We start from the raw sequence: 13,767 nt of genomic DNA on the forward strand, positions 1-13,767 counted from the left end.
AAGGAAAGATCATCCAAAAAATGATGCCAAAACAACTGGTTAACTATTTCCTTAGGGAAAAAAGTGATCTTCACCATATATCATCTACCAAGTAAATTTCAAATGGATTAAAGGTAAAGACTTAGAGGGTTAAATATAATAAATAACACTTAAAAACAGGTGAATGAGACAAACAAGTGCTGGTGAGGATGCGGAGAAAAGGGAGCCCTCGTGCACTGCTGGTGGGAATGCGGACTGGGGCAGCCACTGTGGAAAACAGTGTGGAGGTTCCTCAGGAAATTAAAAATGGAGCTGCCTTTTGAACCAGTGATTCCACTTCTGGGTATTTATCCAAAGAAACCTAAACCCTAATTTGAAAGAATATATACAGACCTAAGTTCATTGCAGTGTTATTTACAGTAGCGAAGATTTGGAAGCAACCCAAGTGCCCATCAGTAAACGAGTGATAAGGAAGCTGTGGGACATTCACACCATGGAATACTACTCAGCCATAGAAAAGAGTGGAATCTTACCGTTGAACATCATGGGTGGACCGAGAGGGTATTTTGCTCTGTGAGATAAGTCAGTCAGAAAAGGACATATACCACATAAGTTCACTTATATATGGAATCTAAACAAAATAAATGAACAAAAAAGTTGAAACAGACTCACAGACACAGAGATTGGACTGGTGGTTGCCAGAAGAGAAGGGGATTGGGGGCCTGGGAGACAGAGGTGAAGGGATTAATTAGTACAGATTGATAGTTACAGAATGGTCATGAGAATGTAAAGCACAGCATAGAGAATATAATTAGTAATATTGTAATAACTAAGTATGGTGCCAGCTGGGTATGGAAATATCAGGGGGAACACTCTGTAAAGTGTACGATTGTCTAAGAATTTAATGACTTAGACTTGATCTAGGACAGTTGGGCAAGGTTGGCAAATTTTTGGATTAAGTCACCTGCTATGTGGTAGTTAAACTGATGTTTTTATGAGGTATATATAAGGCACTGAATGTAAACTAATTGAAATATAAAAAGTAAATGTCATTAAAGCTGCAAAAAAAGAATTTAGTATGAAGAATATAAGTGAAGGTTGTGTTTAGCATTTACAACTCAAATTATGAAGCAATGTGCTATTTTTTTGTGCTTTTTCTATAATTAAAGTCTACATGTATAGACAAATTTTAAAAGGTGAATGATTATCTACTCTTGGAGTGATAAAGAAATTACAAAGAAAAAGAAGATATTGTAGATTACATATAAATTTTAAACATATGTGTACAAAAATAAATACCATAAACAAAATTAAAAAGTAAACAATAAACTTGGAAACATTTGCAATAAATATGACAAATAGTTAATATCCTTACATGTAAGTAGTTCATACAAACCCATTTCTAAAACTGACTGCTGCTACTGAAGTTATAGCAGCAGAGGACACGGAAGAACCTGGGTGAGCAGTTTACAGAACCAGAAGTGAAATGGACACATGAGCAGCGTTTCATCCACAATAAAGAAACGCAGCTTCAAATGGGAAACAGCTGGATCACACTGCATCCGATGTCCGGGGAAATGTTCGTCTGTATGCCCTTTCTAGATGTAGCTTGGTGTTACAGATCAGTAATCTTGAAAAAGTCCTTTGATTTGATTTCACTTATCCATTCTGATGAAACGATCGGAAAGACAGGGAGTTGCCCGAATCCTCATCATAGCAACACTTACAGAGCAAAAAAGCAAAAGCAGTGTAGTTGCTCCATAATGGGCTAACAAACTAGGATATACCCGTAAGATGAAGTAAAATGTACCATAAAATAGCATTTTTAGTATTTTACTATCAGTGACATGGAAATGAGCAGGATAAAAAATGGCATATATATATGAATCTAATTTGTTTAAAATACACACAGAGACGTGCATTCAAAAAGGACTTCTGTTCTTCTGATCTCTAGAATGAATATGTATTTATAGTCTATACTTTAAAAAAAACTTTTTAAAAATAAGACAAAGGAAATGTATCATAATATTAAAATTAGTTAAATGAATAGTATGATTTTAAGAGATTTGTTTTCATATTTTTCAGTACCTCTAGTGGTTGGACTTGCCTACATTTAAAATTTTATTTTATTTGCCTACAGTTCTAATCATGGAAGTAGAATTCGGAAAATGTTAACAGGAAAACAAAAATGGAATCCGTGATTATCCCTGGACTTTTTAATGTTAATTATAAGGTGTCACAAGTGAATCATGCGTAGGGTGCTTCGTTTAACAAGTCCTCGCTGTTTGCAGAGCGACGCGTAAGGCCTGGGGTGCGCTTGGGGCGCTCGGGAAACAGGCCGCGCTGCCGGGCCAGCGCCTCGGCCGAGGCGTTCGCGGGACCTCGCAGCGCCCACGCGCGGTCGCGGCGCCCACGCGCGGTCACGGCGCCTGCCCGCCGCGTAACAGCCCCTCCCTGCGCCCGTGGGCGCCTGGTGCCCGCCCCCCCTGCGCCCGTGGGCGCCTGCTCCCGGCCGCCCTGCCCGCCCGCGCCTCCGGGATGCCCCGGGCGGGCTGCCCAGCCGCGGGCAGCGGAGTCGTTTTCGGAGCGCCGAGCACTGCCACACACGCTCACCTCTGGGAACCTAAAGTCTTACTCTCTCTCTAGTGTTTTCAGATCTTAAGTGTTTTGCCAGATTTGGAACCAAATGATGCCGAAAGAGAGAGCACATCTCCCCCTGCCGCTGGCCGCCCTTCCCATTTTCCTTTCGCGCGGTCACGTCGCATCTTGGGCCTCTTCCGAGCTCCTTTCTCACCCTGTTCCCTCAGGAATTTGGTCAAACTAGAAAACAAATGGCCTTTATTGAAACACATTTTATATTTAAGTGAGTGTTACAATTGCTGGAAAATTCTCCTAATGGAATGGGTGTCAGCGGAAAACATGCTGGTGGTTCTCTCTCCTGCTCCCGCTGTTCCTAATCAGAGCTCTGATGCTATTCTCCTAAGTTCCGAACCTGTTCCATGTTTTCAAGTCTGTGTGCTTCTATAGCATGTACTTCTAGTAGGCAGACCAAATTTATAATGTAATATGGCCACTAGGAAAAATAAAGAATATTGGAATATTATTTATTTCCTTATACTTCAAGAAAATGAATACACATCAAAGATTTTATTTAACTTATTAAGGGAACCAAGGAGATATTACAGCAGGTTCAGGTCTCCCTGCATTTTTGTTTGTAACACAGTGACCTTCGGGAATTTGAATTCTCTTTTTTAGAGAACAATACCCACTTACGTGTGCAAGTTCTGTTACTATGTGGTCCCTTCCTCACCTTTTCTGGAAATGTCACCTTAGTCTTAGAAAAAATATCTCTATCTCTTAGGTTGGATTGTTTTCCAGTGAGGCTTCAACCAACTTGGGAAGGAAAATCAGGAGAAACCAGTTACACTATTTTTCTTAAGTCAAGTTTACTTTATTCTAAAAAGTATTTAGTAAGTACTTTTTATTACTGGTGATACATTACAAGATTACAAGAGCTTACAATTTGGTTGGAGACGAAGGACTCAAATGCATAAGAATTTATATCTATAAATAAATTGTGTGTGTGTGTGTGTGTGTGTAGGTAAGTAATGTACTTGTTCATCCATCAGATTCTTACTGTAAGCAGGGCACTGTGCTGGGTCCTGGGCCGGGTTGGGGAAGAGATTTGTACACGTTACAGTTTTTGCCCTTTAAAGGGAACTTACGCTATGGTTGGCAAAGAAAGTACATAAAATGCCAAGTATAAGTATATAATGGTGTATAAGCATTATTGGGAGCTCAAACAAGGGATGGCTTATTAACAGCTGGCACAGCGAAGGTTAGCCTGTGCTGAAGGAAGTGGGCTAAACGTGGGATTTCAGAGGACAAGTAAGATCTAGACAAAAAATATTGCAGATGGAGCCAGACTGTTGATGAAACCATTTCTTCTCTTTCCCTTAATTTTAAGTGTAGGCAAAACTATATTTATACTTCTATTAATGGAATGCAGGAAACCTAGGTGTTTTGTCACAGATTTGCCACAAATAAGCTGTGTAATCTGGGACAGGCAAGACTTTTAAGGTAAGAAAGGATCTGAAAAAATTCTAGCCAGTTGTGATTCTAGGTGAACCCTTCAGTGCTTTGGATATCTTCAACTATAAAATTAGAATAATTATTTTTTTAATTTTGCTGTGTTACTATGAGATTCTATAATATAAACTTAAGTTGTCATCATAGTTACATTTCAGATGCCTGAACTAGGTTGGCAGATTCAAGAGATGCGTTCTTTAAAATTCACTTTTACACTGAAACCTTTACTTATTTTAGATTGAAAACTGTAACTATGCAGTGGAGCTTGGGAAGAATAAGGCCAAGTTCTCCCTGGTGGGCATTGCTGGGCAGGACCTAAACGAAGGGAACGCCACGCTGACGCTGGCCCTGGTGTGGCAGCTCATGAGGAGGTAAAGGCTGGGATGTCTGTAGCAACGCTGAGAGTTTCCTTCAGCAAGTCCTTTGAACTAAGATTTTAGTTCCTTTTGAAGAATTACAAACAGGAGGAATATACTACAAAAATATTAATTTTTAAATGATTTACTGTTGAAATATATTCTTTGTAAATAATTCTTTGAAAAAGTGGATAGATCTCTAGAAACAATCACTGTTCTTAATGTCCCTTAAAAACTACTTTGTATTCAGTTGTTTTAATTTTTTTAAATACCATATAGTAGTTTTTGTTTCTGATTCCTGAGCTTTATAACTTTGGATTGTAACTAAGTGTAAATACCAGACTAAAATTAGAAATATTTGTTAGAACTGAAATATTTCTTAAATATTTCTCTAAATATTGATATAAATATTGATATCAATGGTGTGGGAGTAAATTTCACCCCTTTCAGTCTCAAATATACATCTTTTCTATTACAGGTACACATTGAATGTGTTATCAGATCTTGGAGAAGGTGAAAAAGTCAGTGATGACATTATAATTAAATGGGTCAATCAGACTCTTAAAAGTGCAAACAAAAACACTTCTATTTCCAGCTTCAAGGTAATCAAAAGCTATTTAAAATTTTTTTGGTGAAAAATTATGTTTAGGAAGAAATTTTTATTGGGAGTTACATTGGTTTAGGTTCGGAATTACATTGTTATATCTCAAGAACACAATTTGTGAGCTTAGGCGTACTAATTATTTGGCATGTGTAAGCCAAAAATGTACAGTTTGAATTTTTATATTTTCGATTGCTTGTCCTATTGAGTGTAAATGCAGGTTAATGCTATCAGACTCCGATCATCTAATCTTAAGAAAGAAATAGAATAGAGCGGAAGAATCCAGTTGTCAGGTGAAAGAGGAAGCTGAAAGGCCGTTGTTCATACAGGACCTGCAATGTCTTGTGCTCCCTAGCAGCAGTCTCAGAACTGTTCTGACATCATTTCCAAGGCCTAACAGAGCCAGCCAAACGATTCAAGTGGCAAGTGAGAAAACTGGTAGGAAAAAACAATCTTGTCATGTGGCTTCATAATGGCACTTACCGCTCACTCCCAGGCATTTGTGGACGATTCATAAAGCACTTAAGGTGTGATTTGCACATACGTGTCCGCTAATTTTCTTGCATTTCCATTGTTTCGCTTTTGCATGCAAGCTGATGTTAGCTACATCTAAGCATGTCTGCTTGGCACATTCATTCAGTGAGTGTTGTGTTTGTGATGTTGTTATAAGTGAAAAATCAGCAATTTGTATTTTTTTGGTGAAATAAAAACAGATGACTCCCTGAGTTCTCCTAAGAGTTAGCTGCCCATCTTGATTCTCTTCTTTGCCTCTGCTCTATATGTTTAACAACATCTTAGAGCAGGAGAAATGTTAGAAGTTGATAAGTTCAGTCTTCTCATCTTGACCCAAACTGAGCCCCAGAGTGGTTTGATTCCCGGTCAGGGCACATGCCCGGGTGTGGGCTCCATCCCCAGTCGGGGGTGTGCAGGAGGCAGCTGATCAATGAGTCTCATCATTGATGTTTCTCTCTCTCCCTCTCCCTTCCTCTCTGAAATGAATAAAGATACATATTTTTTAAAATATTAATTTGGCCCTCAGTGTTCACCATTTATTTGAGAGATAAATTTGTAAAACTGCAAAGGTAATGACACTACAGAGTAAATGATAAAATCCAAAGAATTAATGCAACTATTATTATGGATAAATCTAATTGATCGTTTCCAACTGAATGGTCAGTGAAAAGTGATGGAGAAAGCTGGATTTTATTTGAGCACCATGGAGAGGAGGGATTTGAATTGGTGGAGAACCAGAAGGGTGTAACAACCTAGAAGGGGTCCATCTTGAATAAAGGCAAACCCCAGAAGGTCCGGAGAAATAGTTTGGCTCCAGAGGATGGTTCCTAAGGGACATAGTGCAAGATATAGCCTGGGTTAATATTGTGGAGGAGTCTGGCCTTAATAAAGGATATTGGTAAGGGCAGTGATGTAAGAAAAGTGACTGTTTTAGGAATGCTGTTCTGAAGGTGGTGAGCAGATGGTTTAAATCCAAGGACAGTGCATAAGAAACTGAAGCTGAACTCAGAGTATGAAGTGAAGGTTCTGGAGTTAGGGGTCGGCTCCGAGAATGTTAAGAATGAATAGTTATTTGCCGTTGTAAAAGAACAGGTATGAATTGGGCTTCTTGATTTAGGGAAGCACAGAAGAGCGAGAGGAATTAAAACTCTTGATTTGGGGGCCTGGGTAAATGGAAAACAAATGATTACAAAAATGGGGATGTCATGAGGTGCAGCTGCCTTCTGGAAAAGAAGCTGAATTCTGTTTTAAGCTTGTTAATTTGAGGTAATTTTTAGGAAGTGAGGAGTTGAATGAAAGGAGGTAATAAAACTGGGAATAGAGACGTGGCGATCAGTTGAATAGAAGAGAGAGTTGAAAAATGGAAAAAAAAGAAAAAAAAAGAAAAATGGGTGTGCACAAATGCTTTATGGGAAGAGAATTCACTGAGAAAAGTAGACTTGAGAGCATGGTTTTACTTAAAACAGAGGTGGCAGAAACATACTGCAGAGGTGCTGGGCATTTAGCAGGTGCTTGATATTAAAATTCTAGAGTCGAAGTGGTTAAGAAATGTGGCAGCGAATGCTGAAAATAGTCGGGGTGGGGAGGCATTTCCAGCTGTAGAAGGCATTATATTTGAAAGCTATAAGTGGTACTAATAAGAACCACAATTAAAGCAGTGCTATACCTGGAAATGTCAGAAAAGACAAATTTATCCCTTTTTGTTGCCAAGTAATTTCCCCTCACCAAGAATATAAGGAGGTGATATATCAGCCAATAATAATAACCGTCCTCCTAATTGCCATTTATTGAGTCCTATGTGTCACTATGCTGAGCACTTTACACATTACTGTTTCTTTTTTCCCTCAACTCTATATAAACGAAAAGGTGAGCGTTAGGAAGTTAGCTAACTTGTCTGCTGTCACAGCCGGCGTGTCTGATGCAGGATTAAAGTCAAGCTGTGGGGTCTGTGGCCTGGGCCTGCCTTCGGCTCAGCCTCTTAGCTGCGTGGTGTTTGCTCGTTCATTCCCCAAGCACGGGGGCGGGCAGAGTGGGTTTGCTGTTGCACTGTGATGCTCTTTTGAGTTAATAAAGCTTTTGTAATAATCATAACCGTCTCTCTTCTTCTGTACAAACAACTGTACACCTACTTTTGCCCACCCCTGTATTCAAAGCTTACCCTCTGTCAGGTGCTTTGCTGGTCACTGCGGCCACGTAGTGCCTTCAAAGGGCTCACTGCTCGGGCAAGGAGGCAGATAAGGAACCTGGAATCCTGTGGGTGTCATTAATACTGTGGAAATCAGCTAAGTAAAGCAGGGAGCCCATGAGAAGGGCACGTGTCTTATGGAAGCCTTGGCGGTTTATACTAGCAGCTAATGGCCATCTCGTGATGAATAAAGCTGAATTTACTTCTTGCTTACCACTTAGTATATGTGTGACCTTGGGCAAATTTTTAATTTCTCTATGCCTTAGTTTTCCCATATTTAAAATGGAGATATTAATAGTATCTATCTTCTGAGTTTGTTATCAAACTAAACAAGTTAACAAATGTAAAGTGCTCAGTGGTACCTGGCACATATCAAGGGCTTCGTAAATGGGGCTGGCTGAGCTACCGGTACCCCCGGCATACAAAGGGATCACATTGGGGAAGGTGCCCGTTGAGCTCTTTAGGGAATCCTGGCAGCCACAACATTTCCCCCCCACTTTTATTTTCAAAAATGACGGGAAGAAGAATGGGCCAGCATGTTCTAATAGGAGTGTGAATCAAATTAAGAAAAAAAGATGGTATAATTCATTATCTTGAAAATCAAGCTGAGCTCTAGGCTAATTGTCTTTAAGATTCTGCAAGTTATTTTTGTTTAAGTAATTTATTTATGATTAAGTTAAGGAACATGGAAAGAAAAATGATGAAATTATATTTATATACCAAACTAAGGGTTTTACTATAACCCCTCCTTCCTTTGCAAAAGTAAAATGTTTTTCACCGATAATATACAAATCAGAGGAGTCGGAAGATCGGTCTGTTTTCTTGAAAATAAGGCAATAAGGAATCCGATATAATCTTCAAAAGTTAAATTTTCATTCAACTCAATAAAACTTTTTCCTACGGTGAATCATAGGGAAATGCGTGGGAAAACCCTTGCTTCCGATATCTAAGTGAGGAAATATTTACGATACCACAAAGGGTGTAAAGGCTCAGCCATGAGATGAAGGCGATCTGAGGACCTGACGTATGGCGTGGTGGCTCTAGTTAACGCTGTGTCGTGCACCGAAAACTTGCTGAGCGCAGAACTTACCGGTCTTCTTCGCGTGCGCGAGGCGATGGCCGTGTGAGCCACCGGGGCCCCCACAGTGCGGGGCGGCGGGCGCACCCTCGTCGGCTCCGCCCAGGGAACTGAAACGCAGACCAGAGCAAGTGAGCGGAGCAGGTTTCCCCGAACTTAAGAAACCCTCACAGAGGCGTCAATAAGTAATCAACAGATAGCACAATTAAGCCACTTTTCTATTTTTTGAATCACCACAGAAATACTATAAAAAGCAAGCACATGGATATTATAAATGTATTATAGAATTACATAAATGTTAAGTTAATTTTAGCAAGTATAAAGGTGTACATCTAGAAAGCTTATTAGGAATTTAGGTTCCTAGCCCCATCTAGAGACTCATTAATTTGAGTATAAGGATAGGTTTTTGCGTTTAACAAGCACCTCAGATGACATTCATGTAGGTGGTTTGCAGACTGACTACCCATTGAAAAAACAGGCATGAGAATTTTTCAGAAATAGAGAAAATGCCAAAAACCATATCCCAATTACCAGCATGAGATAGACTGAAGGGCCCTAATTATTTTTACCCTCTACTTCACCCCCACGAATGTTTCATATAATGAACATTCCTGAAAATGAAGAATATAAACTAACTTTTCTAAAGTTAATAAATGCCGTGGCTCATAGGTCATGTGCCAAGAGAGCAGTCTGTTATTCTAATTTCAACAGGCTTCACATTGTTTTATCATTTAGTAAGAATGACATTTGGCTACGAACTGTGCTGGATGCTTTCACTTATATAATCTTAATATTCCCCGGAATCTTGTGACATTTCCATTGTAGTAATTAGGAAAGAATACTTTTGACTTCAGGTAACAGAAACCCAATTTAAAGTGGTTTAAACGAAAAGAAAAGGCACAGAACAGTAGCAGAAGTCCAGAGGTGTAGGGTAGATTCAGGGTTGGTTGAGCCAGTCACTGAAGAGTGTCGTTCAGGACTCAGGCTTTGTCCAGCTCCGCTTTGCCATCAAGTGCCAACCTCACCCGAAAGCTGGCTCTCCTCCTGGTCATGGGATTGTTCCCGTTGCAGTTTTACTTCCCATTCACAGCCAGGAGAAGGGCTTGCTGGCTTTCCATCTCTTTCTAAACAATAAGGGCCTCACAGTAAGTTGAATTAGGCCCAAATCAGATCAAATCAATGTGGCTTACACTCTATTTGGCTTAGACTAGTGTTTTTCAAACATTTTTTTCATTATTTGTCACCCCAGGAGTCTTTTTAGACATTTTCTTCCTAAGCGCCTCTCCCCATGAAATTTTAGTAACTTAGATATTACTGAATGTCTGCTTTATACATAAAAGAGTAACTTGATCAGCCCAACGTCAGAATGCATGGCCTAGACTAATTCAGGACAGCCCTGGGACTGTGGATGGGGTCAGCTTTCCTTGGAGTACATGTCCAGCGTGGGAGGTGTGGATACAGCAAAAGGTGATTTCCATTAGGGCGCAGAAAGTAGCAAGGAGTGGGTTCTGGAGAGGCAACCAACAGCGGCCACTCTGCAGGCTGACAGAACAGATCATTTGTTCAAATATTGGCAAGTGGTAAAATCAACTCAGACCAGAATTTCTAACCTCGGCTGCAATGCTCTGTCCACTAAAATTTAGCTGCCCATTTGTAGTTGGTCTTAGAGGTGGCTTCAGAAATGGAGAGAACCTTGGAGTGGGGCAGTTATGGGTCCAAACAGTGACTGTACTCACTGGTTGTGTGAAAAATTCACTAGAGCTCTCAGAACTTTATATTTTTCTTCTGGAAAAGAGAGGTTATAATTTCTTTAACACCAGACTTACAAGGATTAAATAAACTGAACATGTAAAACAGCAAGAAAAGTGCCTTTGTAAATGTTGGTTCCTTCCCACTATCATTTTTCTTTCTGAAAAATACTAAGTGAAGGCTTAGGAATCCATGGTCTAAAAAATATATTACTAGAATTTTCAAAACTATTCATTTAAAAATCATCTTCTCCCTTTCAAAACGTGTTTATTTTTTACAGAATGAATACTGTGGTTAGCATACTTTAGTAATTGTCACACCCAAAACCTCAGGTATGGTGACAACTGTCTACACTGTAAGCTCTGTAAAGATGGAAGGAAAAGTGTATTGTCAATGTTTTGTGATGTGTGCTGGTTACAGAGAAGCTGAATGTTAAGTGTAAGGAAAATTTATAAATTGCCTTCAGTTTTGTGGTTATGACCTTCTGGTCTGATATGAATGTTCATCTGTTCCTCATTTTCTAGGACAAATCTATTAGCACTAGTTTACCTGTCCTGGATTTAATAGATGCCATTGCACCAAATGCAGTTCGTCAAGAAATGGTAAAGAGAGAAGACTTCTCTGACGAGGACAAGCTGAACAACGCTAAGTAAGCTTTTATTGTTTATATTAGAACATAGTGGCCCTTTAATTTCTTAAATCCATACAGGCAAGGTTACTATGTCCTTAAAATTCACATTTTTAAGTAGAACTTGTAGGGAATGTGATTTAAATACTCATAAACTTAACCTTTTTGTAAAGTTAAATCTTACAAAAACATTTCATTCTTTTGTTAACATATATTAAGTGAAAACACAGTAGATAACAAATACCAAGATATTTTTCTTGTCTTTTCAAGATACGCCATTTCAGTTGCTCGAAAGATCGGTGCCCGGATATACGCCTTACCCGATGACCTGGTAGAAGTGAAACCGAAGATGGTCATGACGGTGTTTGCATGCTTGATGGGAAAGGGGCTGAACAGAATAAAATAAACATTTAATACGATTTTCTGCCACGTTAAACACATGGAATTGCCTCACAGTTTACAGAATTCTGAAATGTAGTGGGTATAAAACCAGAGATTATCTATATGCTCAAAACAGTTGTAAAATTCACTAATGAATTCATTATCCTGTTCATACTAGTTAGAGTTTGTCGACCTCTTTGAATAACAATTACTTTACTAGTAGATACTGGTAATAGAATGTGTTCATCATCACGCTGATATTTCATGATTATTTTCATTTCCTGAAGGTCTCATTGGAACAAGACTAATTTATTCTTTTTCATGGTTCAAAAAGAGATCAATACAAATTTTTTTGCAAGTCCTACTGTGAAATGTGTTTTGATTTGTGTGTGTGTTAATTTTGATCATAAATGCATTCAAAATCATAGTCCAGTTTAATCACTTTGTTTTTCCCCTTCTATGTGCAGTGGTCTAAACTCTAACTTTTTTGTAAATTTCTATATTGTCTAAAACTTTTAAGTGACAAGTATTGTTCTAGTAACATTAATTTTTTTACATATGAGAACTAATTCCTGAGTAACCCCCAAAGTTCATTCTCTTATGTAAGAAGCCAGAGCTCTTTACTTAAAACTTAATTTTAACTGAATTGATACTTTATATATGCTAGTTTAGTAATGACAGGCAGCATATATATGTTGGTAGGATGGTATTAGAGAACTGTGTGTATATATATTTTGCATCTGAATTACATGGTTTTTCTTAAATGGTATGTACAATTGGTAAGTCAGCCAACCATTAAGTATTTATTGTGCCCCACTGTGTGTACTTTTCAGTTTGTAGATATTTGGTACATGAAAAGTTCTTTTAGAAATATTCATTTTTGATGTGCATATGGTTATTTTTGATTGACTTCTTCCAAATACTTATAGCCAAACATTGGCTAGAGAATTTCAGGACATGTTGACCCTATAATGTTAGCTTCATGTTACAGATGCTAATTTTGATCTATACTGAAGCCCTAAATAATTTAGAACATGCCCACTGAATTTCTTTAGCAGAAAGTAACACAAAGCTGCTATTTGACATGGAGCATTTTCACGTGTTTTCCACAGCCTCCTACAAGTTGGCAATGTTTGGCTAATGCTTGTAACTTAGGAACAGCTAAGCTTGAGACCTATTTTTGTCTGAATTTTTAGGAGTAGAGAGATTCTTTGATAACAACTGAATTCAGAAATCTACTTTCTTCATCTCCCACTGTTAGTGCCAGTGAAACTGCTGTGCAACAAAAATGCTGTCACTTTATGTCAGTGTGAATGACAAGTGTAACTTTCCTTTATGCCGTTGATTAAAATTTACATGTTGGTAAGAGTGAGACTGCTCATGTGTTTATAATTTTTAACTGAAATTATCAACAGGTGGAACTATGAAGTATATTCTTGTACAAGATAGATTTATGTTCCTTTTATATTTTGAAGATTGTTTTCTTATATGACAAAGATATGTTCTTACTCTTTTGTGAGATTTAAGTGATGTTTCCCCCTTTGATCTTTTTCACTGTTATATTTACTAAATTATCTGATTTACATGAAATTTAGCACTTTAGCATGTTCTTTTTCTCACAAAGTATATTTAATAAAAATTCTGTGTATGTACAGATGTGTCAGTATTTATTTTATTTAAAGAAAAATATACAACCTTGAAAATTAATCTATCATAAGATTATTTTCCAGAAAAGAGAAACTAAAATTACTAAAACAAAATTCCTAATTACTAGTTAGTAAAACTAATTGCTAAACTAATTATTAAGACAAAAAAAGTTTATTAGATTATTTTTGGGGAGTGAGGTAGTTCTGTGGTTATCTTTTAACATGAAGAAATTTAGTAAACACTAGTTGCATATTACTACAAGTTTAGTTTGTACTGAAGTGATTCTAGTGAATCAACCAATTCAATAACATAAATTAGTCATTTATGATCCTGGTATGACATTAGACACACGAGATTCAGTCAAGAAAAATATAGACAAAGTTTCCTGACCTCATGAATCTTATATCCTAGTGAAGAGAGACAGCTGATAAACAAATGTGAATTTTAGATAATGACACAATGGGAGAAATAAAATGATAATGTGATAGAGACTGACTTGGGAACTGGGATGAACATTATTTTAGTTTTAGTTGTCAAGGAAGGTCTTTTCAAGGATGTGTA

The 13,767-nt window shown here is 38.0% G+C and overlaps 1 protein-coding gene across 1 annotated transcript in view; it reads left to right on the forward strand.

The window, feature by feature from the left end:
- Positions 1 to 13,211, forward strand: part of PLS1 (plastin 1) — a 48,775-nt gene extending 35,564 nt beyond the window's left edge. Inside the window, exons 12-15 of the mRNA XM_016214113.2 lie at positions 4,306 to 4,439; positions 4,903 to 5,026; positions 11,075 to 11,199; positions 11,449 to 13,211. Of these exons, the coding sequence (XP_016069599.1) occupies positions 4,306 to 4,439; positions 4,903 to 5,026; positions 11,075 to 11,199; positions 11,449 to 11,584 (519 nt within the window). The 3' untranslated portion in view covers positions 11,585 to 13,211. The remainder of the gene's footprint in view (positions 1 to 4,305; positions 4,440 to 4,902; positions 5,027 to 11,074; positions 11,200 to 11,448) is intronic.
- The last annotated feature ends 556 nt before the right edge of the window (positions 13,212 to 13,767 follow it).

The sequence above is a fragment of the Miniopterus natalensis genome, chromosome 6 (assembly GCF_054644295.1).
Source record: "Miniopterus natalensis isolate mMinNat1 chromosome 6, mMinNat1.hap1, whole genome shotgun sequence".
Lineage (NCBI taxonomy): Eukaryota > Metazoa > Chordata > Mammalia > Chiroptera > Miniopteridae > Miniopterus > Miniopterus natalensis.